At 34.7% G+C, this 22,795-nt stretch overlaps 1 protein-coding gene across 1 annotated transcript in view; it reads right to left on the minus strand.

Annotated features, from left to right (window-relative positions):
- Nucleotides 1–4,779: 4,779 nt before the first annotated feature.
- The window catches only part of LOC123534595 (neuroendocrine convertase 2-like), a 29,667-nt gene continuing 11,651 nt past the window's right edge, over nucleotides 4,780–22,795 (minus strand). Inside the window, exons 8-23 of the mRNA XM_045316907.2 lie at nucleotides 21,632–21,717; nucleotides 20,511–20,701; nucleotides 20,019–20,225; nucleotides 19,289–19,389; nucleotides 17,640–17,755; nucleotides 16,971–17,088; nucleotides 16,160–16,446; nucleotides 15,384–15,455; nucleotides 14,725–14,874; nucleotides 13,441–13,614; nucleotides 10,378–10,551; nucleotides 8,803–8,976; nucleotides 7,627–7,800; nucleotides 7,339–7,506; nucleotides 6,367–6,399; nucleotides 4,780–5,443 (exon numbers count right to left, since the gene is read on the minus strand). Coding sequence (XP_045172842.2) covers nucleotides 5,379–5,443; nucleotides 6,367–6,399; nucleotides 7,339–7,506; nucleotides 7,627–7,800; nucleotides 8,803–8,976; nucleotides 10,378–10,551; nucleotides 13,441–13,614; nucleotides 14,725–14,874; nucleotides 15,384–15,455; nucleotides 16,160–16,446; nucleotides 16,971–17,088; nucleotides 17,640–17,755; nucleotides 19,289–19,389; nucleotides 20,019–20,225; nucleotides 20,511–20,701; nucleotides 21,632–21,717 — 2,290 coding nt within the window. The 3' untranslated portion in view covers nucleotides 4,780–5,378. The remainder of the gene's footprint in view (nucleotides 5,444–6,366; nucleotides 6,400–7,338; nucleotides 7,507–7,626; nucleotides 7,801–8,802; nucleotides 8,977–10,377; nucleotides 10,552–13,440; nucleotides 13,615–14,724; nucleotides 14,875–15,383; nucleotides 15,456–16,159; nucleotides 16,447–16,970; nucleotides 17,089–17,639; nucleotides 17,756–19,288; nucleotides 19,390–20,018; nucleotides 20,226–20,510; nucleotides 20,702–21,631; nucleotides 21,718–22,795) is intronic.

Here is a 22,795-nt window from a genome sequence, read left to right on the forward strand (position 1 = left end):
TTACTATAGGTTGTGTAGTGGTAAAAAATTAGAATTTGAAATAACACATTTTTTGTCGAGGGTTTACTTATTTTAACTCAAGGATAAACATTGTTGGAGCAAATTTTTTAATCAAACGTTTTCCGAAATTCTGCAACATAAATGAAAAATCTGAAATGGGGGTACTGATTACAAACTTTTTAATTTGGTTTATTTAAAAATACATTTATTAGCGTCCGGGTTAATTTTTAACATAATTCGCCGACCAAGTTTGGCAATTACGAAAAATTTTTATATGTCAGAATAAAGACACCAACCCGCTACTAGGTCTTTTTAAGCTGATAGAGTAGAGCTAACATTCGGTATCGTAAAGTGCATATCTGAAGAGGTAAAACATTTTATCTTTTATTACCTTTTCGGTAAACAAAAGAATAATATTCAGTAAAAGCGACTTTTTTAACGCAGTGGTGTGGCTGTAAAATGTCTAATCGTGCTTGAATTCGATGTTGTTTTATCTTTTGCTCCGAGTCCATTCAGATTATTTGTATAACATTGTTCCGATTTAGCTGCTGCTAAAGGGTATGAAAAATTGATGCACTTTTATTTCTTCTGTAGTGATTTCTACACTTCCATAGATTTTCTTGCCGATTTTGTTTTTCATAGTACTACGATTTATTATTAACGTACATATAAAAAAAAGCAAAATCTTTTATCAAGGTAAATTTGATATTTTAAGAATACAAAACCAGTGATAAATAAACAACAAATTTATTTAAAAAAAGGGAAGGGAAAGTTCGTACATGATTTCTCTTTGAATAGCTTTTTAACAACAGGTTACGAAAAAAAAGCGACTGAAATATAATTTTACCTGTTGCCCAAAATTTAATTTACAACATTTCATCAAATACTTGGTATTATGTATTTTTTACAACTTGCTAGAAAGGGGTGGGTATTTTAGCTTAACCAAAAAAAATCAAATCAAATTCTTTTCGTTAAGGACCCCTCGGCCAAATTAAAAAGTAAATGTATAAAATTATGTAACTAAAAAAAAAAATTTTTAAACCATTGGCGTTTTATATGAACATACGTTATCGGAAAATAATAAGTTTTCGTTTCACAGCTACAAGGTCAAAGGATGCGGTTAAAGACTTTTCAAGGATTTTCTGAATTAAGGATATAGGTCGTCGTTTTGACTCCCATAATTTTTTAAAAAACCCTTCCTGGTCGTTGGCGATAGTTATGTTAGTATTATTTCTTATATAGAAAAATATCGTAGAAGACATTTAGATGTTTTCAAAAATTCATTAAATTTAAAGTAACAGAAATTTCGAAACAGCACAGTGCACAAAAAACATTCATCGGAGGTGTTAACGAAAAATTTTTGATGAATAAACGAACATGCGACCTTTACACTGTCTTGGGATGCACTAGTCGCAAAGGCGTATCACTTGCCACCAGCAGAATAAAAGCTGATTCCTCTTCATACATATAAGACAGATTTATGTCAACAATAAAACATGTAACAAATAGTTAGAAACAAACATTGACTTCTACAAATGACATTTAATTTTCTCGAATGTTTGACATGTTTAATTCTTGTCTCGAAGCAACGCTTGTCATATAAATTGAACAGAAATTTTATCAGAATAAGAAACACGTACTGCTAAAATAGTCCTTTAACTCTTTGAAATGCAATTAAAAAAACAGACGAAAAAGGTTTTTGGGGTAACTTGTTTTTTTTTCTTTACTATTTTACCAAAACAGGACACGCTTTTAACAAACAATTATTTTTAAAAATTTTTTTTAAATACTCGTTTTTATTTTCCATAAAAATTACCCGGTACCGGAAACCAATATTTTTTAAACCGGGCGCCTGAATTTTATATCGGGTGCGGCGTAATTCGTTGAGTTATTGCATATTTTTTTTATTTAGTTCAAATTTGTCAATCCTATTCAGATTTAAACCCATTTATGATATTCCAAAAAATTTTAAAGTGTAGTCTATGTATGAAAAAGGTTATTATCTTTGCATCGGGGAAAAAAAGCACTTTAGTGGGAAAAAATTTCGCTCCGAATCGCGCAATATTTCCCCTGAAAGCTGGCATATTTCCCCATACAAAGCAATTGTCTATAGGTATTAAGTACGTAAAAAAATCAATTGTGGTGACCTGATTATTGAGCAGTTTAGCCTCTTCTTAAGGCTCAAGTCTGGAACTATATGATCTAAATATATTCTTTGAAAATGACTTAGCTATTTCACTCGATTTACATAGCAGTTCAGATTGAATTATGCGTTCAGAAACGTTTTTATTTTTGCACCAATTAAATCATTAATTGCCAGTGAATGTCAGTCGCAATAGGAACTCGTAAAAGCGACAGTTTTTTTTTTTCTCGTGAAAATGTCAAAAGGTTTTATCAAACCAGAGGAGCAATGATATGCATGTATCTAAAACTTTCACAGCAGAATGTACATAAACGTTTACATTTGTTTCTAATACAAATGCAATAAGAGATATATTATAGTAGTATATGGAAGTTATTTTCCGTTTTAATGACATTTAACATTGTCAATCACAGCTGATACTCTCAAAACACTAATCTACATGTACAAACACGCTCTCCTATCCACATGTCAAGACCTATGCAGTTACAAATGTTTAACACAGGTTACTACTTTATTTGTACCAGAACTTTAGAGAATTGTAAACCGCAACTGATACCGTGAAGACTGGTATGTTACAGACCTTGTAAATAAGAACTGATAGAGTTTACACCAGCACTTTGTATTTCGTGTCAATCGCAACTGATTTAAAAGATGGTAGCACTTTTCAGTCTATGACAATCGTAACTTACAGACTTTATACTATCATTTGGCAGATCATATTAATCGCAACTGATGCATTATATGTCAGCATTTTTTATACCATTCAACACGAAAACCGAATGTGCCAGAATTATTTCCTTCAGTTACCACATGTTTTACATGTTTATAATAACTGTAAATCTTTCAAGTCCGGTGCTTTTTAGAAAACCAAGATCAGCACATTGTAATGTGACAGTTAATACCAGTGACTGTCACCGTAATGACATTATTATAATCATTATCATACCAGATTTATATAGCGCCCTTTTCATGATAAAAACGTTCAAAAGCGCTTTACATGTAGCAAACGCAGCCACACAGGGCGCGAAATTCATCCTCTACTAGTACAGACACAGAGCGATCTGACCAAAGGGACAGACCCCAGAACAGACAGAGATAACTTTTTAGATACAGACGTGTCCGGCTAACTTAGCCTAGCTATTTGCGGATAGACAATCTGGTTCTTTAACGTGCCAGGTGTATAGCACCGATACATGCGAAGCCGTCTTTCCTGGGAAGAACCAGTACAGGCCTATAGTTAGGTAGGAGACACTCAAGAGCATCTCAGAAATTTCCATCGCCTGGACCGGGATTCGAACTCCGGACCTCTGGATGGACAGTCAGGCGTGTTACCACTTTACCACCGGCCTACATATGATTAGTATGAATTTAATTCAATATAGTGACTTTAAGACTGAAAATAATTTCAGGACTGTAGGTCATAAATTGTTCTTCAGCTTTTAAACATCGAGTATGTGTCTCTAATAAATAAAAAGATCGGTGAGCTACAGCTCAATGTCATAGGGACATGATTAAATTTATGGTATTGTTTCGTTTCCAGGCTCTAAGTCAGACATTTTATTAGTTGTTGCTTGCATAATTGCAAAAAGAAATAGGTACCGTTTGAGGAAATCTCTATTGATTCTTGGGTCAGCTACTCACAGGTCAGGATCTGTGCAGTTTGATCATGATTTGCACTGCTCTTCAATCAGTCAGTATCTTTGCGATAAGCACCCATTTTAACACTTATTTGTACTGTCCAAATTGGACAGTTTATTACAGATATTTAGCAGGGTAAGGGTTAAGTTGATTGCGTTAAATTCTTCTGACGGATCTTCTCCTAGCTCTAATTGTATAAAAGCGCAACAAAAAAGAAATAGAGGAAAATGAAATGAAATGATAAACATCGAACATGAAATAAACTTTAAAGTAAAAAGAAATCTATTCTAGACTCAAAAAAAAAATCCGCAAAATTCTCATGAAATTAAAAATGACGCAGGGGTAATTGCATATAATATATCAAATGGCAATAATAAGGAAAGAAACACCATCAACAAACAAGACAATATGCGTAATATGAATTACGAAACGGACAAAAACAAGTTGGGAAAATAAGGGCACTGACTTGGAATAAGGAAACTTGCCTAACTTTTATGGGCACGACTAGGTAATCTGAGAAACAAAATTCTACCCTCTCCGTCCGTTTTAGTAGGATTTAGGAGAAAAGCATCACTGAGTCTTAAGATTTTATTAGCCATTGCGCCATAAAATTGCAAAGCAAAGCGACTAACTGTGATACGGTAAATTGCTAAACATGACCTATGTTTAACGATTTTCCATTATCTCCTCCAAAACATTATTATAACGGAAATTGCTAAAAATCTGAAATCGACGTAGCCCTTCTTTCGCTAGGATTTAATCTTCAGCCCTTGAATCAAGGAATATTTTTATTTGGAAGAACCGTTGTATAGTTCAGATCGTCAAGGAAACGGCTCTTCTTTCTGAATCACGCGGCATTTATGACCTGTATATCTAACTCAATCTAAACATTTTATTATCATTACAAAGAAGGCAGTTGAAAAACTTAAGATCAGTCTTAGTTTTTTTGTCTTTTCTTTCATAATGTTAGGGACTGTAAGAACTATTTCAATCCAGAATAATATATATAATATATTCACTTTGAAGCGTTTACTATAGTCCATACATAGTTATTTATAAAGCTCATTTTAGCGTACATTATGTACAAAATCCTTAAATCAGTAATTTATACTTTAGCGTGCATTACATGCAATATAATAAAACATAATATTCCAGTTTACATACCAATACAAATTAATACATACAATAGTCAATTATGAATTCAATATATATTTTTTGAGCGGTTGAATTAAGCAACCATGCTCGCGAGCTCGATCCACCGCTCCGCCAACTAAACCTACTTTTATTCTTTATTATAGAGTTCCATGTATGGGTGTTTACACACGAGAAAAGAAGGAGTTTCTTTAATTGGGAAATCTCCATCTTCTGTATTGTGTCACAATCCTTAAAGTAAATTCACATTCATTCTCCTGGAGGGGTCGTTGCTAGGGTCGTTGCAAGGAAATATATATAGAGATACGCAGATATATATTATGTACATAATAAGAAAACATTTTTGTAGCATCTTCGTCAGCTCAGTCTTAAAACTTCCAACCTTCTTGATGAAACGAGGACAAATATCCAATACAAACAGCTACGAACTATGTCCATCCTGAGCTCAAAGAACGAAAAACACAACTGTCAGTATGCCTACACATAGCTCCGCAATAACGTTCAGGTTTACTGAAAACAAATCCAAACATACAGAAAAAAAACAACAGAAATTGTAAAAGTACATTAAACATAGGTCAATACATAGTTTTAGAACAAGAGAAAAAAATTGTCTAAGGGTCTCTGAGCGATATCTTACATCCTTCTGTTTTGTAAATCTTTAGTAAGATTGTTATTAAATATGATGCTTCACTTTCTTTCTAGCGAAAAGGAATCCAGCTGTTTGTGTCAGCCTGTACCGAGAAAATATGCTGGGGGTCGTCCTCCACGACAAAGCGCTGGAAAGTCCAACATATTCTGAACTGTGTCAGTATAACGTTACACCCAAAAATACATATTAATCTCAGTCTATCTTAATAGTATAAATCTGGTTCTTTGTGTGTATTTCTTTACTTAGTTGCCTGCAGTTTTAAGACATAATGAGAAGGTTTTAATTAAGTAGTCAGAATCAAAACTATAGTTTATATACTATCAAACGTTAACAGTAATTGTAGTTGCGACTTTTATAACAAGTTTTAAAGAACAATTAAATATGAATAGGAGTGCCTGTCTGTTTACCTGGTTTCAAAGTCATGCCAACACAATTTTAAGTCATGTGGCTTGATAGCAGACGTAGGCCATATGTGACGCTCTGGGCATTATTTCCGACAGAAGCGAGTAGAATCATCGATTTTCGGGAAGTTGGATAGATCTTTACATGAGTGAATTTTACATTCTAAGCGAGATCTCGAACCAAAAGCGTCGAGGGGCAAGTAATTCGAAGTCAGCTACACTAAACACTCAACCAAGGAGGACCATAGAAGGTATGAATACAAAACATATAAACGTATTTTATTCAACGCCTTAAGCCCTGAGAACTATATATAACCGCAGTAATTTAGTTTTTTGTAGTTAAAAGGTAGATAAGTGCTAAATATGACAAGTTTAACACTTACTTTGAGAAGCCAACGATATGACATCATGTTTCGCTGAAAATATATACAGGATTAAAACCATTTAGATTAATTTGATTTCAAATAGTTTCACTGAAGTACGTGATAGTCAACAAGAGCAGTCTAATGACAGCGCGCTCGACTATTTGAAGCCTTTCCACCTAGCGCAAGCTTACAAACAAAAGCTTTAGCAACATTTTCAAAGTTGAAAAGGGGCATAATTTTGCCGAAATTTAAAGCCAGAGTTTTGAAACTTGCCATGTGAGGTCATTAAATGATGCCAAAGAAGTGTGGAGAATCTGAAAACATCTGGTCAAGTAATTCCTGAGAAACCATTTGGCATAGCAGTTTCTAAGAACAAACCTGCTTGCATGCAAAACCTTAACCTTCTGTGACGCCGATACCGACGCCGATGAAAAGGTAACTTCTACAGCTCTAGTATATGAAAAAAACAGCAAAAGATCAATTGAAACTCTACCTGCATGATATATAACATTACAAATTTCAGTAATTTACCTTCGTTTATCGTTCCTACCAGATTTTTATAGGACAGATTCAATTTTGCACTTCTTACATTCGAGGGAGAGACAGAATTTCTCACGTTACTACACATATTTCTATATTTTCTAAAGTCGAAAAAAATGATTCCGTTTGTATCAATTGATTTCGTAATATGAACAAAATGAGGAAAAATGCAAAAATTCAGTGTATATTTACGGAAGTTTAAATACTGTAGATTAAGTAGTATTCGCGATATTTTTACTTTCGTTATTTAGTCCTAACAGAGCGATATACGGTTTCAAAATACTCGCGAATAATAAGCTGCGTTATATATTGAAGTAAAACTAAATCCAAACCGTAAATTCCAGGACAACGCAATTATTTCTAATGAATAATAAATCGCAAAATTTATGAGACGCCAAAATTATTCAATCTAAAGACATACGTAGACGCTGTTGCCGCTATTACACTTACCACAAACTGGTTTTGTTCCAGTCCAGCTGCCGTCAGAAGCACACGCTCTCAACACATCTCCTGACTTTACAGACAAACCATTCAAGCAAGAATATGTCGCAGTCGAGCCTTTCGTGGTAGATGATACATTTACAGTTCCATTTGCTGGAGAATCCAGGGGCCCGCAGTCTGAAATCGGCATGCGGACGGGTTAAATGAAACCAAATTTAACTGCAATTTACTTCAATTATTCTATAAAAAAGCAGACGTATATGTTACATATGACTGAAAAGGGTACACAAGTCATACCTATATCACATACTGGCGCGGTTCCATTCCAGCTTCTGTCCGAAGTACAAGTTCTTAATAAATTTCCAGAACTGATAGCATAACCAGTCAAACAAGTATATATCGCGGTGGACCCTTCCAGGTTGGACGTTGAGTTTACAGTTCCCTTTGCTGGAGGCTCCAGGCGGCAGCACTCTGAAAAAAATATTATTTTTTTCTGATATTATTATGTGTTGGGCAAACTCTTGATCCCACATACAGCTTACAAATGTATAAGCTCAAGTAGTTTTATAACTTATTATCTGTTTGATGTGCTTTATCATCCATATATTTAAATGCAACCATAAACAAATGGGCACGTATAACATTTTAAAGTGTTTTTTTTTCTGATTGTCTTTTACGTTAAATAGAACATATGTTGATAATATAATGTTGACAAAGAAGGACAAACTAATAAAGCTGTCCATATATTCTGTTCGGTTCCTACCGAATTATCAATGAGTAATTGATAACGCGTCGGCTATTATTTCGCTTGGCTCCTTTCAATTCATAATAGATTTCGTTTACTTTAACAAGAAATCCTTGAGTAGCGAGGGACGGCTATACAAAGGCTACAAGTACTAAGACTCATTGTTCTATACGTTTGCATAATACATTTCCACAAAAGCGCATAAATTGTTGCGTGTCGGGTGTTGCTCATTCCTTTACCTCTCAAGAGTAGACTCAAAAAGCCAAGTCCGCTATTTTTGCTTTGGTCATTTCTTTTCTTTCGAAGGAAAATCAAATAGGTTATGTTTATAGCATTACTGACATGACAAACTTATTATTTCATTTGTGGAAAACGCACATGGTATCAACAACTTTTCTTAGCAAGTTCAAGTTAAATAAAACATTGCCCAGTCATCGGTTGGCGGAAGAAGAGAATGATATCAAAAATTAAGGTAACAGTCATGATTGTGTTTCGTACAAATGTAAGCATAATCATTCCTAATGAGGATATCAGTCTTTTATTGTAAATATCACTTACTGTCGTCCTCCATCTCTAATTCATGTACATCATTTGTCAAGTTACTTACGTAGAATAGGTTAGTACTGATACTGAACCTTGAAAAACTAGTTAATCCGCCGCTATATAACCGCAATAAAGGTGAAAAACGTTATCAACTCAGAGAAACAAGAAACATTTATAGGACCTACCAGCCAAACATACTGGATCCACAGATGACCATTTACCGTCCGGTTGACATACTCTTTTGGCGTCCTCACTAGAAAGAACATATCCTTTCGTGCAAGTATATATAGCCTCTGAGTTTTCGAAGGTCCCATTGAAAGATACGTTTCCGTTTGTAGGATGTTCAAGTGGTCCGCAATCTTAAAAAGTAAATATCAGTCTAACATCGTCAATCATTTTTCGGCTAGATTTGTAAAATATTAATGATAACGATAAATTTCTAATTACATAGGAAAATATGTAACGGTTTTGGATTTGATTAACAATACAAGGAGAAGATATGTTCGCAAACAAAAGATCACAAACTAAAAATGTTTTGGTAAAATGTGACGTTTTCAAAATTTTGTTTAATGCAGTTTCTGGCAGATTTATGGCTTCTCATTCTAAACATATGTATACATATTACAATTAGAAAAAAAACATACGATTGTAGAAAGAAGCAAGTCTACCAGAATGAAGTATTCGCTATGTTTAGTATTACTTATTTTGTTATTCAGACGTCGATATTTTTGTTTTACAATACCTCACATAAATGTTCAACACAAGTTCCCCTACTGATTTAACTTGAATAATTAATCATTTTTACCCAGTGATTAAATATCTCATGTGCAAAATCATGGTTTTCTGCGCATGTGATAGTATCAGCGTTTTAATATTATATGCACAACAGCATAATTGTGATTTTCTGAGCATGTGATATTGTATTTATCATATCTCTGGGTGATATGATGTTTTCGCACTGAGTCTTAGGCGGCGTCTGTGGTGTCTTTACTTTGATTTAATTTATATTCTGCATTTTATTGACCATTTAATTTATGTTGTTTTTTCCAGTAATATGATTTAATTACATCCTGTTGCTGGTGAATGTTCGTATCAAGAAAATATCGTACTTGGTTGTGGTTGTAAGCTGCTGTTCGTAGTGAGGATTTCATATGTAAGTTATTTCTATATAATTCCAATTTCTATTACTTCAAGCAATTTGATAAGTTTATCCGAGACGTTTACACGTCGGTGAATCCTGTGTTAATCATTTTATGTTAATGATTGTATATCAACTTTGAAATCATGCCGAAACCGATAGCAGTAATATCCGGTAAACGGCGATACTTTCTTATTTCTTAACGAAACATAGATGTTTGAGCTCTCATTTTCTTAGTTAACTTAGATCATTTTCTTTTTAACGATCATGGTTTCATTTTAAAATCTGATGCGGAGGAAGCAAATTCAAACCAAAATTCGGTGCTGAATCATGACAGAATTTTAAAACTATTTTAGACCAATTGTCATGCTTCTTGTTATTTTACAATGCCACACATATACAATCGATATCTGTGCAAATGAAGACATTCACACGTATCAACAAGTACTGACTTAATTTGGATTTACGGCGCAAAGATAATTCATATCGCTACAAAGTTTGCGAATGCGTAGACAGAAAGTGAAATGCGTGTATATCTGGCATTAGATGTACTGTACCGTAACGGGATTTTATTTTATTTATCATAAGTAGATACAGGGATAAGAAAAACATTTGCTGATACCTCTACTGCAAATTGGTTCACTGCCGTTCCAGTGCCCATCTTCTAAACAATATCGCTCATCATCCCCACTTGCCGGTATATATCCGTCTTTGCAAGAATAGACCGCTTCAAAACCGTAAGATGTGCCAGAGAAAGAAACATTTCCGTTGTCCGGGGCGTTTAGTTCTCCACAGTCTGAAATCATTCGTAGTATAAAAATTACAATTTGCGCAAAATTCCGTTCCATTTTCTGAAATATTTACAGGTCCACAATCTGAATTAAATTCTACGTTGTATCATAAATGGTACATTAAAAGAAAAATTTAGCGAACAATATCTGAATCAAATGATATAATTCAATTCAAACGTTTTGCATGCAAAATAAAGATCATAAATGGTACGAAAGTAAGAAATGCAATGTTTTTTTGATGACCAAATATGTAATTTTGGTTGGAGCACCTAGAAATAAGACTTATAATTTAAGCAATACAATATGCAAGAATATTGGGAAATGTCGGTTATTTGAGTATATTGTGTCCCACTGGCACCAGAACAGACAGAAAGTGCCTCTGTACATGTTATACCTTACCCCTAGGTTTTCTATCCATGGTCATGAAGGGGAAAATTTACTAACCCGTTTCAATCGCGCATTTCATACTTAAAACACGCAGTTCGGTAAATGTGTACTATGGATATCATACATATGGTGATTTATCTTCCATTGTGTCCCGGTCACATTTCTTCAATATTTCTTATCTTAAAAAAACAACGCGTAGTTTATAGTTATTTCAACGTTACACAAAAAAAACTTGCTTGACCTTCCCTGGTGAAGTTCCGTTCTAGATTACAAAACCATTCTGATTGGCTGTTGTGAATATGTATGTCAATCGTCGTTTACTACACGTGTTCACTAAAATGTGAAAATGCTGCATAAATGTGCAAAATGAATAAAATAAATAGAACAGATGCAGACCAATGTACGATTTCAAATTAAAGAGCATATACAAGATGAATTTCATTCATCATTTCCAGTTTAAGTGTAAAATTGTATTATTTTTTTTAAATTCTATTTTTGTTTGTTTACATTTCGCCAAAAGCATGTGCACACTGCCGTGACCTCTAGACCCGATGTTCATTAGGGAAGGTCAAGCAAGTTTTTTCTGTAACGCTGACGAAAGCACAAATTATGTTGATAATCTCAGCAATATGGAACATTGAGATAAGGTGACTGGTGCACGACGGAAGATAAATTATCGCTTGTTCAATATACTAGGTGCGCGTTTAAGTCGAGAAATTTACGATTGAAACAGGTTAGTAAATTTTCCCGTTCATGACCATGGTTCTTATAGATACCTAGGGGTAGGGTATAACATGTACAGAGGCATTTTCTTTCTGGTCTGGCGTCAGTGTTGTGTCCCATAGTCAGTATGTTCGTGAGCGCGTGCGTGCGACTTCACATGCATGCGAGTTTGCGCATGCGTTAACACAAAAATAATTAGATAAAAAGGACAGAAAAAGCAAATAAAGAAACATAGTTCGGTAAAAAAGCCAATGATAATAACACCACAGGGGAGTTAAAACTCACCAAACATCACATGTTCCAAAGGCTCAGGACAATGTAATTAAAGGACATACTCGGCAGGTGAATTCCAAAAACACGCATTGGTATAGACACAGAGTTGTTATGTTATCTGGTCATTTGGAATAATGGAGTACATTCAATTTTACTTTGATAGAGTTCTGCTTAAGCCAATGCTAGGGGGGGGGGGGGGGGGGGGGGGTGAGGTGTTTTTCACATTTTAACCTTTCGGGTCTGCTATATTTATTTGCCGAGTTCTATGCTTCCAATAGATATTCTTGTAGATTTTGTGATGTAAAACACACAGATGCTATTGAAAACATATCTATAAACCATATACACATGTACTTGATAACTTTGTAGATGGCACAACAAGAGAAACACCTTCAAGGGCCTAGCAAGACATGCCGACGGAGAAAGTACGAAAACAGAACAGTGTTAGCACTGAGAACTGCTTGGTAGCATAATAGGAACGTGTAGCGTCCAAATCAAGTCTAAATACAATGCTTGTTCGTCCCTCAAAATAAAAGTAAAATCTCTTTTTATTTGTTTTCTTATCAAACACAATTGGAAAATTGCTATGACAAAGTTACAAAGTTTCTTAAAAGTCAGTTTTGATACATATTGTCGCAACTGTGTCTTTAAATTAGTATTGAATTTTAAAACCAAATCTGAAGTACAATTATGAGTTTTATTAACATATTTGCACAGATGATGACGACGGAAACCATACTGTAACCCTACTGTCAAATGAGTTTATTAGAAATTCACTGGTAACATATTGATTGCGTTTACTTAAATCTTCAACATACCTACATGCTCTAGCAAATCATACTGATATAGAAGTAAGTTGTGAATTCCTTCAAACGTTGTTTAATTCAAAAGGTAAATATTTACAAATAAAGGAAGGGGTCCGTGCAAACAGGTACCTATCTCCATTTTTGGTCAAAATAGAGTAAGGACCTTTGTAACATAAAAAGAACATTCCAAACCTGATTACCGCCCACCCCTCTTTCAAGTAACGTGTTCTTCTGGTTAAGAGTAAAAAATGGTATTTAATGTACAGACATTTGATGGCTGTTTCGAATGATAACCGGAACACACGCCTGATGTAAATGGACTATATCAATAATTTTAAATCATCAGGTATGTAAAATTAACATATTCCATTGATATATCTAGGCAAAATGATGCGGAAATCAAGCATAACTCCATGGACTTATAACCCCTGTTGCATAAACATAATCGACAAAAGCAACATTTTTTGTTATAAAAATGATATAAACACATTGTAGTGCAAAATACACGATACTTGGTAATATGGCTATTTAAACAGTATACAACTATAGCTGCAATTATTTTGGGAAATATCACACTTCACCGAAATTTTGTTTTTCCAACATTTTTACTAAATGGAGATAGGTACCTTTTTGCATAGACCCCTTCAATTCTTCATTCTTCATTTTGAATTCTGCTCTTGCTTTGTTTATTCCATTTATACTTACCGATGTCGCATACGGGTTCTGAGCCAGTCCATACACCATCGTCACCACACGTTCTGGTTAAATCGCCTTCAGTGTACAGGTACCCTTCATAACAACTATACTCGGCTATGACACCTTCCTGAGTATACGTAACGACCACGTAATTACCTTCCCCAGACACGAGAGGATGACAATCTGTAAAATTGATCTGAATATTGCTATTACATACTAGTAATAACTAAAAAGTACATGTACTAGTATTATACGTTACTATATATATTAGCCACATATAAATATGCATATACTGACATTGTCAATATAGAAGACAGGAGGTATTTGTAGGCAGAAAAGTTAATACTGAAGCAAATACTTTTACATTTTTTTGTGTTGGCGACTGGAAGAGAATATCTGCAGCAAACTGATGAATTATTTTGTATGTGTGTGTATGTGTGTGTGTGTGTGTGTGTGTGTGTGTGTGTGGTAAAACAAAGTCTTTGAAAAAACGAGAGGAAAAGCCATGTCCCATTGAGAAGTACATGAGTGATATATACAAACATACAAACACCAGCTTAAACATATATACAATGTGGACAAAAGGAATGCATGAAGGTACACAGAAGGGCACCACACAAGAACAGTATGTGACATAAAACGCCAATGGAGAATTAAGTGTGCGCAAAGCCTTGCTCCTTTATCCCCATCATGTTACAAAGTTACAAGACAGTGTAAATAAAAGTAATATCCGCCAGCTGAATCCCTTATATACGCAATGGCATCTACAGACCCGAAATATGAAGAATCTAATGAACGATATATGCATGTACCCGATATCCCTAAAAAAGCAGAACAACAAAAGAACATTATTAAGGGTCCTACAAAACAGGCCTAAGACAAATATTGAAAAAGCTGTATGGCTTTTCTTTTGGAGAGGCTGTGTTCTTGGAATTAACTCTTCCTATTGTTTCTCTGTCCAAGGTATTATTGATACGACTGGCAACCAAGGCCTATTCAGTTGAAGGGCTTAAAATGTATGCTTTAGTACTACTAAATTGAACTGTTCGTTGTATGAAATGATTATGTCACGGTCCGAAGCTTTGTCTGGTTGAACTACGACATAACTAGAATAAAAAGCTTGTATTTATTTATAGCAACCAAGCAAATAAAACCATAAATGTAAGTTTCATAATAAGCAATGTACACATATGCTCCATGTCTCTGCAAAACGTAAAGCATAAAGATACCACTGTTAAAGACCCGACAAAACATACCTGAAGGCAAAACTTGTACAACTATTATATTACAAACCTTTTTCGCAATAGTCACCGTTGAAGTGGTATCCGTTTTTGCACGAAACACAAATGTTGTCACATAATTCATTGGGATCCTTTAAACAACCTCCGTCAGGTATAGAGTTGCAAGTATCCGGACTGTTACACGGGCTACCAAATATACCGTCTGGAAAACAATACAGAACTCCATGTAAAGTAACTGCCCTTTGTTTAGGAATTTTATACCATGGTTGGGAATGCAAGCTTTACAAAATCGAAAACTTCGAAATATTTAAGAACCACAATTAAACTCTAACCTCTGAAGCTTCACACTCCAATCCTTTACTGGGGCAAGCTTAACATTTTATCAGATGATTTGTAAAGAAAGGATTTTACGATAATGTAAAAGTAACTTTAAGCTCCTGCTGTGAATTTCTTATAGCTGTTTGAAAATTTGAAAAGAAGAGCTATGTTATTGCTTAAACACTAATGTAACTTTCTTAAAAATGTCAAAAGTCAAACCTCTTACTCAGATTCTGTAAATATTTCGTCAGCTTATATAGATTGAACAACTTTATCGCTGACGTAATTTCATCGTAAAATTACCTCGACTCTGTCCTAGTCTTCCTTGTTAGACTGTTCTAACAACTCCATTTAATGGTATAATAAACTAATAAACAAAACTATAAAACAAACCAGAAGGAATTCCATTCAAAGGGTCTGTCGCTGTACCAAAGAATTCAAGTCCCCACTCGTACAAGTGAACATCTAAAGAAAAACAGCAAAACTATTTAAAAGGGACTCTGTGTTACTTGTTTTAAAATAAGGAGAGCATTTTGTCAGAAAGTCTAATATGGCAGTGAACAAATTATGATGTATTTTAGAACCTACACTGAATTGTGGAAATTTCAAAAATGAACTACCGGTTTCCAATTCTTTTACTTTTTTTCTGTCAGATCTACATAAATTTAAAAAAAAAACTCAGATAAAGGCAGTCAACAGTATTGGCATAAATATGAATGAGTAGCTATAAATATAGACCCGTACACCACCCACATAGCTCAATAGGGAGAGGGCAAATATAGGGAACATGGGGTCATGAGTTCGGTCCCCACATATTTTCTACGTGACGATTAGATAGAACACATTGCGTTCTCCATCTTTAATTCAAGTTAGGAAGTTATCAGTTACTTGCGGATGATTAGGAAACGATACAGATACCACAGACAACTGGTTTAGTTAACTGCCCGCCCTCACTTATTGTTAACAGTGCAACACAGACGTATATGTAACCCACACGATATCACGTGCACTTTGGTAAAACACTAACTTAAGCATCTACTTATTGCCACTGACAATAGGATAGGAATGGCTATACTACGATTCAACAAAGAGAACGAATAAACACTCATTTCTTGTATTTTTGTATAATAACCATAAATGATGATATAGTTATCAAAAGTACAAGTTACCCATTTCCTCATACAATGGAAACATTGTGAGCTTCCATTCACCATTGGGATCCTCCCCCCATGTATGCAAAGACATGAATTCGAAAGTTGTAAAGTTTGCAATATTGTCGTATGGACGCGCGGATAATATTTTGCTCTTGGTGCCCATTGGTGAAAGAAGATATAATTCCACATCACCACGAAACGAGGAATTATAATGGATATAAATCTGCACATGTTCAAGATATTGTATAAAACAGTTTGTCAGGTCGTAAATCACACTAATATCGGTCGGATTTGTTTCCAATCTGAAAAACAAATAATTGAAGCTTAAAGCATCTGAAACTAATAACGAACAATGATAAAGAAACAATAGGAATAGTCAATAGTCACATATAAAAACAAACGCAATTTTCCCAAACAAAAATCTTTCAACAGTGTATGTATAAGTACATAAATGACACTTGTTCAAATATACTTACCTTTTTGAAGTCATGGTTCAAATGGCAAGAAATTGTAATGACTTTATTTGGAAAAGATCCTTTGGAAGCACAGAACACAACTAAGCAACAGCATAGTAGACAAGGTTTGACTGATCCCCAACAGGACGAGATATTTAACAACACAGAGACCAAGAACGCAATTTAACTAGGCATGTATTTAATTACAAGTATCTGAACTTTTTGATATCTCTTTTCCTATTTAGTTTTTGATATTAATATGCACTTCATGTATTAGCAAAATAAATTTAGAAAATAAAAAGAGACTGCATCTTGTGATATCAAAAACAATGAATGCGCTACCAAATAATAATTATGATCGTTTCGTTTACCTATCAACAAATAAATCGCCAGACCCACAAGATATTCTTGGAGGCACGGTTGGCCAATTTGGAGCGTTATCTACCATTGCCTTTGCATCCATCAGTCCAAAACCAGTCATGAGACTAACTGTAAGGGGATCAGATACAGAAAATAAATTACTTAAAACTAATTTTATTAATTGTTTAAGTGTATAAGAATTTAAAGCAAAAGAAGCAAAATGATGCACGAAACCACATCCTTTCCAAATCAAGATTATTACGATAGTGAATTTACTTCTCTTACTAAGATTGTTAAGAGCTGTGCACAATTAATCATCTGTGATAAAATCAAACATGCGCATTCAATGCTAAATTTAGGGCGTGCTGAATGCTAATTTCAACACAGAAGCTAGAACTCAAATTAGCTTTCCTGGCATAATCTGCTGTCCAGTCCTCAATATCTTCAAAATGGATAGGTCGCAAGAAGGTTTTTGTCTAAATGGTAATGCGAAAGTTGCTATTTACTTGTAGAAAAGTAGTAACAAGGAATATGGGAATATATATTAACTGATATTGTGTACATATTTGAAATGCTTTGAAAAATTATAAAACCCTCATAAGATACTAGTATACTATTATTTTCGATAGATATATACTCTAAGTGGCATATTTTGAAAAAATGTAAAAATGAGTATTAACCTTGTTTTCCTGCACCATTTTTGTAAAACTCGTAGTCTTTGGAAGACTGTTGTAATCCAGACTGGTTTGAAAATTCAGCAGTCATGTGTTGTATATCCCTCCAAGTGAGTTCTGGGCTGTACAAAATTAGAACTAGACATTTATATACAATTATATCAGATCTAAAATGATTTAGAAGTGTTCATCAGATGTCCAAAATGGCGCACTGAATAAACCCAGCGCCAAAAGTATTACCACTTTATATATATCCAATAATAAAAGGCTGTAGCTTTAGCATGTTTAAGTATGTCTGTATACTATTACTGCGTCCTTAGGAATTGTATTTTCATAACAATCAGGGAATGCCGAAATCGCAAAAGTAAAAAGAGCCGCACCATGAGATAAAACCAACAAAGTGCATTTGCGACCAGCATGGATCCAGACCAGCCTGCGCATCCGCGCAGTCTGGTCGGGATCCATGCTGATCGCTAACATTTTCTCTAATTGCAAAAGGGTTTAGAAGCGAACAGTATGGATCCTGACCAGACTGTGCGGACGCGCAGGCTGGTCTGGATCAATGCTGGTCGCAAACGCACTATGTTGGTTTTCTCATGGCGCTGCTCAAATACGTTATAGAACAGAAAATTCCGTTCGGCTTCACTATCTTGAATAAACAATAGTAACTAAATAGCTGGGGTTGACAATCTTAGAGAAAAGGCTCGGGAATATTGTCATTATTGCAAAAAAAGAAAGATGTGAAATGCGTATATAACAGACATTTTTGAAATGTTGTCAATTGTTAGCTTTAACTAGTAATTGAATGTATAGCTATTTAAAAATGTAGTCTAACGCCTTTTAAGTTTTGCATGCACTAATGTTTTACAAACGTAAAACTACCAAAATATACAAAACAAATTTCATTTCTTATCTTGAAATTATGTTTTACTCTGTTGGCAGCTGCTAAGAGAAAGGATCCAAATATTAATCAAATTCATAAGAAGATATTTGGAAGCATCTAAAGCAACCAAACAGAATATGATCTTGAGAGGTAACAAAATGTACAACACCCCTTATGCCCTTAAGCACCGGCCTAAGCAGATTTCAACTGTAGTAAAACTGAATGTACGCCATCATCAAAAAGATCCGGAAAATATTACAACACTAAGTCTAAGTAGGAGAAGACTAGCAAGCTTGACAATTATTAAAACTGTTTATAGTTCACAGCAATTAGCTTGAAATCATCATATTCCACTCCTTAAATGTAAAATGTTTTTATTTTTCAAGAAACACCCTTACAATTTTTGTTCGATCCGGTGCGTTGCAAACAATTAAAATGATTGCAAAGGAATGCTATGTACAATGTACAATTGTGAAGAAAAAAACTTTCTTGGTTAAACTTTCAGCTTATAAAAATTATGTATGAATTATGAGAAATATACGAAAATTGATTATTTTACTGAACTTCACAATTTTAGAAAAATAAAATACTATGCCCTCTTGGTCAATGTTAAATATCAAGGAAAACGAAAGGAGTTTCAAAATATGATTTTGGTCAAAAACCCGGTAGGATGTGCCTTAAAGGCCTGAATACTCAAATATCTGACAAAATGTCCCTAACTTTTATTTTATACACATTCGAAACTAAATACCAAAAATTTACATGTACATACTTGGCTTGAAGTGTCAAAGCAATGATGCCTGATGCCTGAGGAGTAGCTGCTGAGGTCCCATCAAAATCATCAACACAGGTTTTGTAAGGACCTGTCGTTGTCTGATAACAATGAAAAAAAACGATTTCGGTCAAGTTACTGAAGTTTCATCAAAGCCGTTAAGGCTTTTTGACAGTAAGATTGCTAAAATTATTGAAAACGGAAACTATTTAGACGTCCAGAATAATGTCTTTCCAAGCTGCCCAAAAACTTACTTGTATCTATCTTACTTTAAGCTAGTAATAAATGTAAAACATCAACAATCGCCACTTCTTCATACTCTTCTTCATCATACAGTTACGTAAGTTCTATATACAACTTTTTCAGCGCAAATGCAAGCCGTCTGTAGCGATGTCTGTTTGGTCAGTTATCAATGATTTAAGGTAGCGGACTTGTACTGACAATCGGCAATTCCCGTGCGATGACGTAATCTCGTATGCTATTTCGGCATTCTGGCCTTAATAGAAACTTCCTTTTCCATAACAACCGAACAATGCCGAAATCGCAAACGTTGATTACGTAATTGAAACAAACAAAACTGCCAGTTTTCATTACGTGTGCATTACATTAAGTTATAAGCTGAGTCTCGTGTTAGCCTTTGTGAAGGTGTTCCATTTCAGGCAGTAAATTGTCTACCAGTATGTTCGTATTCAGTACTATGATAAACATTTTTTCTAAAAATGTCACTTACAATATTAGGTAAAAAATCATCACCACTATACGTCGCAGCGAAAATTGACGTGCATGGTTCAGAATACGTTGTTGGGGATCCTAACTTGTCCAAAGCAGCGATTGATATGGTGTACATGTTACTTGCATAAGCGTCTGCACCGCAACTGTCCACCCTTCCACCATTTCCGGAAGCAAATGTGTATATTGTACCCTTTCCATTTCTCCCCTGAAATATGTAGGTTCTTTTTTATTCTGCCACAGTTTTATTTGTATGGAGAATTCCATAACTTTCCTTGAGAAATTTATAATATAAAGACTTATTCTTTATACTTTCCATCATTGTTAAAGCGTTTCTACCATTCTCTTTGTTTCAGACAGAAAAAGGCATCAATGGTGATAAAAATAGTATCACAGACTACACTTAAAATTTCTCTTTGATGAATTTTACGATGGAAGTGAATGTTTTCTTTAAGTTGCTAAGATTTTCAACAAAATAATTTGACGAATATACCTCTTTAATGGTAAGTTCAAATGCGTCATTAAGAATATGTTCCAGAGGCTCCATGTAAACGCCATCATCATCAGGGCCCCAACTGTTACTATAAATATCGATGTACTCGTACTTGTATGTGAGAGACATTGCTTCTATTGACGCAACTGAACGTACGTCGTCCTCCTCAGTGGTTCCTAAATTTCGAATTCCTAAAAATAGATACAAATTATAAATTTTACTGTACGTAATGTACTAGGATACGAGTATTTATTAATATATTAGTTCGTTTATGTGTCCATAGACTCTGCTGCAACTTAATCCACCCCAGTGCTTGTAGAAAAACAAATCATTTGTTACCATTAATATTGATGAAAAGGTACAAAATATGTTTGAGTGGTTTTCCAATTCTACTACAAGTTCATGTTCATCATTTTTGTGCTTTCTGTTTCGTTGAACAGAATAAATGGGTGTTAATGTCGTATGAAATATTCTTAAAACACCGAGGATTTAGAGATGGCGTCTTTTTAAAAAAATATTACGTAGGTAGATACATGCCCATATATACAAAACTACTTACTTTAACTGGCGTATTAAATAAGCGTCCTTCTTTACGGCCGACCTTAACCTAATTCCAATTACTTGAAACGAGGTATAAAAAGGAGCTTTTGAAAATAAGTTCAAATACATCAATATCGCCTCCTCGTATTCCATTATATTTGAGCCGCACCATTAGAAAACCAACAGAATGCATTTGCGACCATCATGGATCCAGACCAGCCTGTGCATTCGCGCAGTCTGGTCAGGATCCATGCTGTTCGCTTTTAAAGCCTATTGCAATCAGAGAAACCGTTAGCGAGCAGCATGGATCCTGATAAGACTGCGCGGGTGCGCAGGCTGGTCTGGATCCATGCTGGTCGCAAATGCACTATGTTGGTTTTCTCATGATGCGGCTCATTTCATGTTTACTAATTCAATTTCTTTATTAATTAGAGCCGTTACTTGAGTTTTATTCATGTCTTTCTTTATTAACGTATACATTGCCAACAGAGTTTTTCTTCAACATCAAAAGCTGGAAGGTCAACATATGACCTCAATTGTCTCCGTGTGACTGAAACAATCATTTCTAATAATTTCATTACCAGTTAAAGTACTTTCATACGCCACTCCAATTACGCAATTTGTATCTTTGGCTGCCCCCACTAAACCTGCCACGTTAGTACCATGTCTGAATTAGCGTAAAGAAAAAAAGATTATTCATCATTTAAACATTTGTAAAAGGGCATAAGCTGGTAGGCCTGTGCGTACAATTAAATTCGATACAGGGTAAATGAAAAAGCTTAAAGTGTGAAAACAATGCAATAAAATGTAAAGCCTAAGCGAGTTAGGCGGCTATTTCAAATTCTTCGTTTAACAATATCATCTGCATGAGATTCATCAAATTCGTTTCCAAAATAGATTTGTTTGTTCCTGTAATTATCTTGGAAAAGGAAAGGGTTGATTTCTTGCAAGCATAAGGCACGGCAAATACAGTCAGAGCCACACATCGCCAAATAGGCCCGCCTTAAATAGAAACACAGGCGAACATATGCACACAGGCACACAACCAGACAGCGATGACAAAAAGAACAATGTTGTCACTGCCCAGGAACGGAAATGGAAACACCTTTGATATTTTTCTTCATTCTAAAATATATATTGTAAGCCCAGGAACGGCAATGGTAACACCTTCGATATTTTTCTTCATTCAAAATTACATATTGTAAGCCCAGGAACGGCAATGGTAATACCTTTGATATTTTTCTTCATTCTCAATTATATATTGTAAGCCCAGGAACGGCGATGGTTACACCTTCGATATTTTTCTTCATTCTTAATTATATATTGTAAGCCCTGGAACGGCAATGGTAACATCTTCGATATTTTTCTTCATTCTAAATTATATATTGTAAGCCCAGGAACGGCGATGGTAACACCTTTGATATTTTTCTTCATTCTAAATTATATATTGTAAGCCCAGGAACGGCAATGGTAACACCTTTGATATTTCTAAATTATATATTGTTTACAAAGAAACAATTTTATTGATAAAAGCTGGTCCTATTGACAGTATTCCATTTAGTTTTATTCCCCATGTGCTCCTCCTTGCATTATTTTATCACGGGTGGACATCCGGGTAGAACCAACGACCTTCCATAAGACAGCTGGATTGTTTCTTCATATGAATCATTCAACGCCCCGAGTCAGTCTCGAACCCACATCGGTGAGGTGCATGTGACTGAAAGTTAGCGACCTTAACCATTCGG

Source organism: Mercenaria mercenaria, chromosome 12, assembly GCF_021730395.1.
Source record: "Mercenaria mercenaria strain notata chromosome 12, MADL_Memer_1, whole genome shotgun sequence".
Lineage (NCBI taxonomy): Eukaryota > Metazoa > Mollusca > Bivalvia > Venerida > Veneridae > Mercenaria > Mercenaria mercenaria.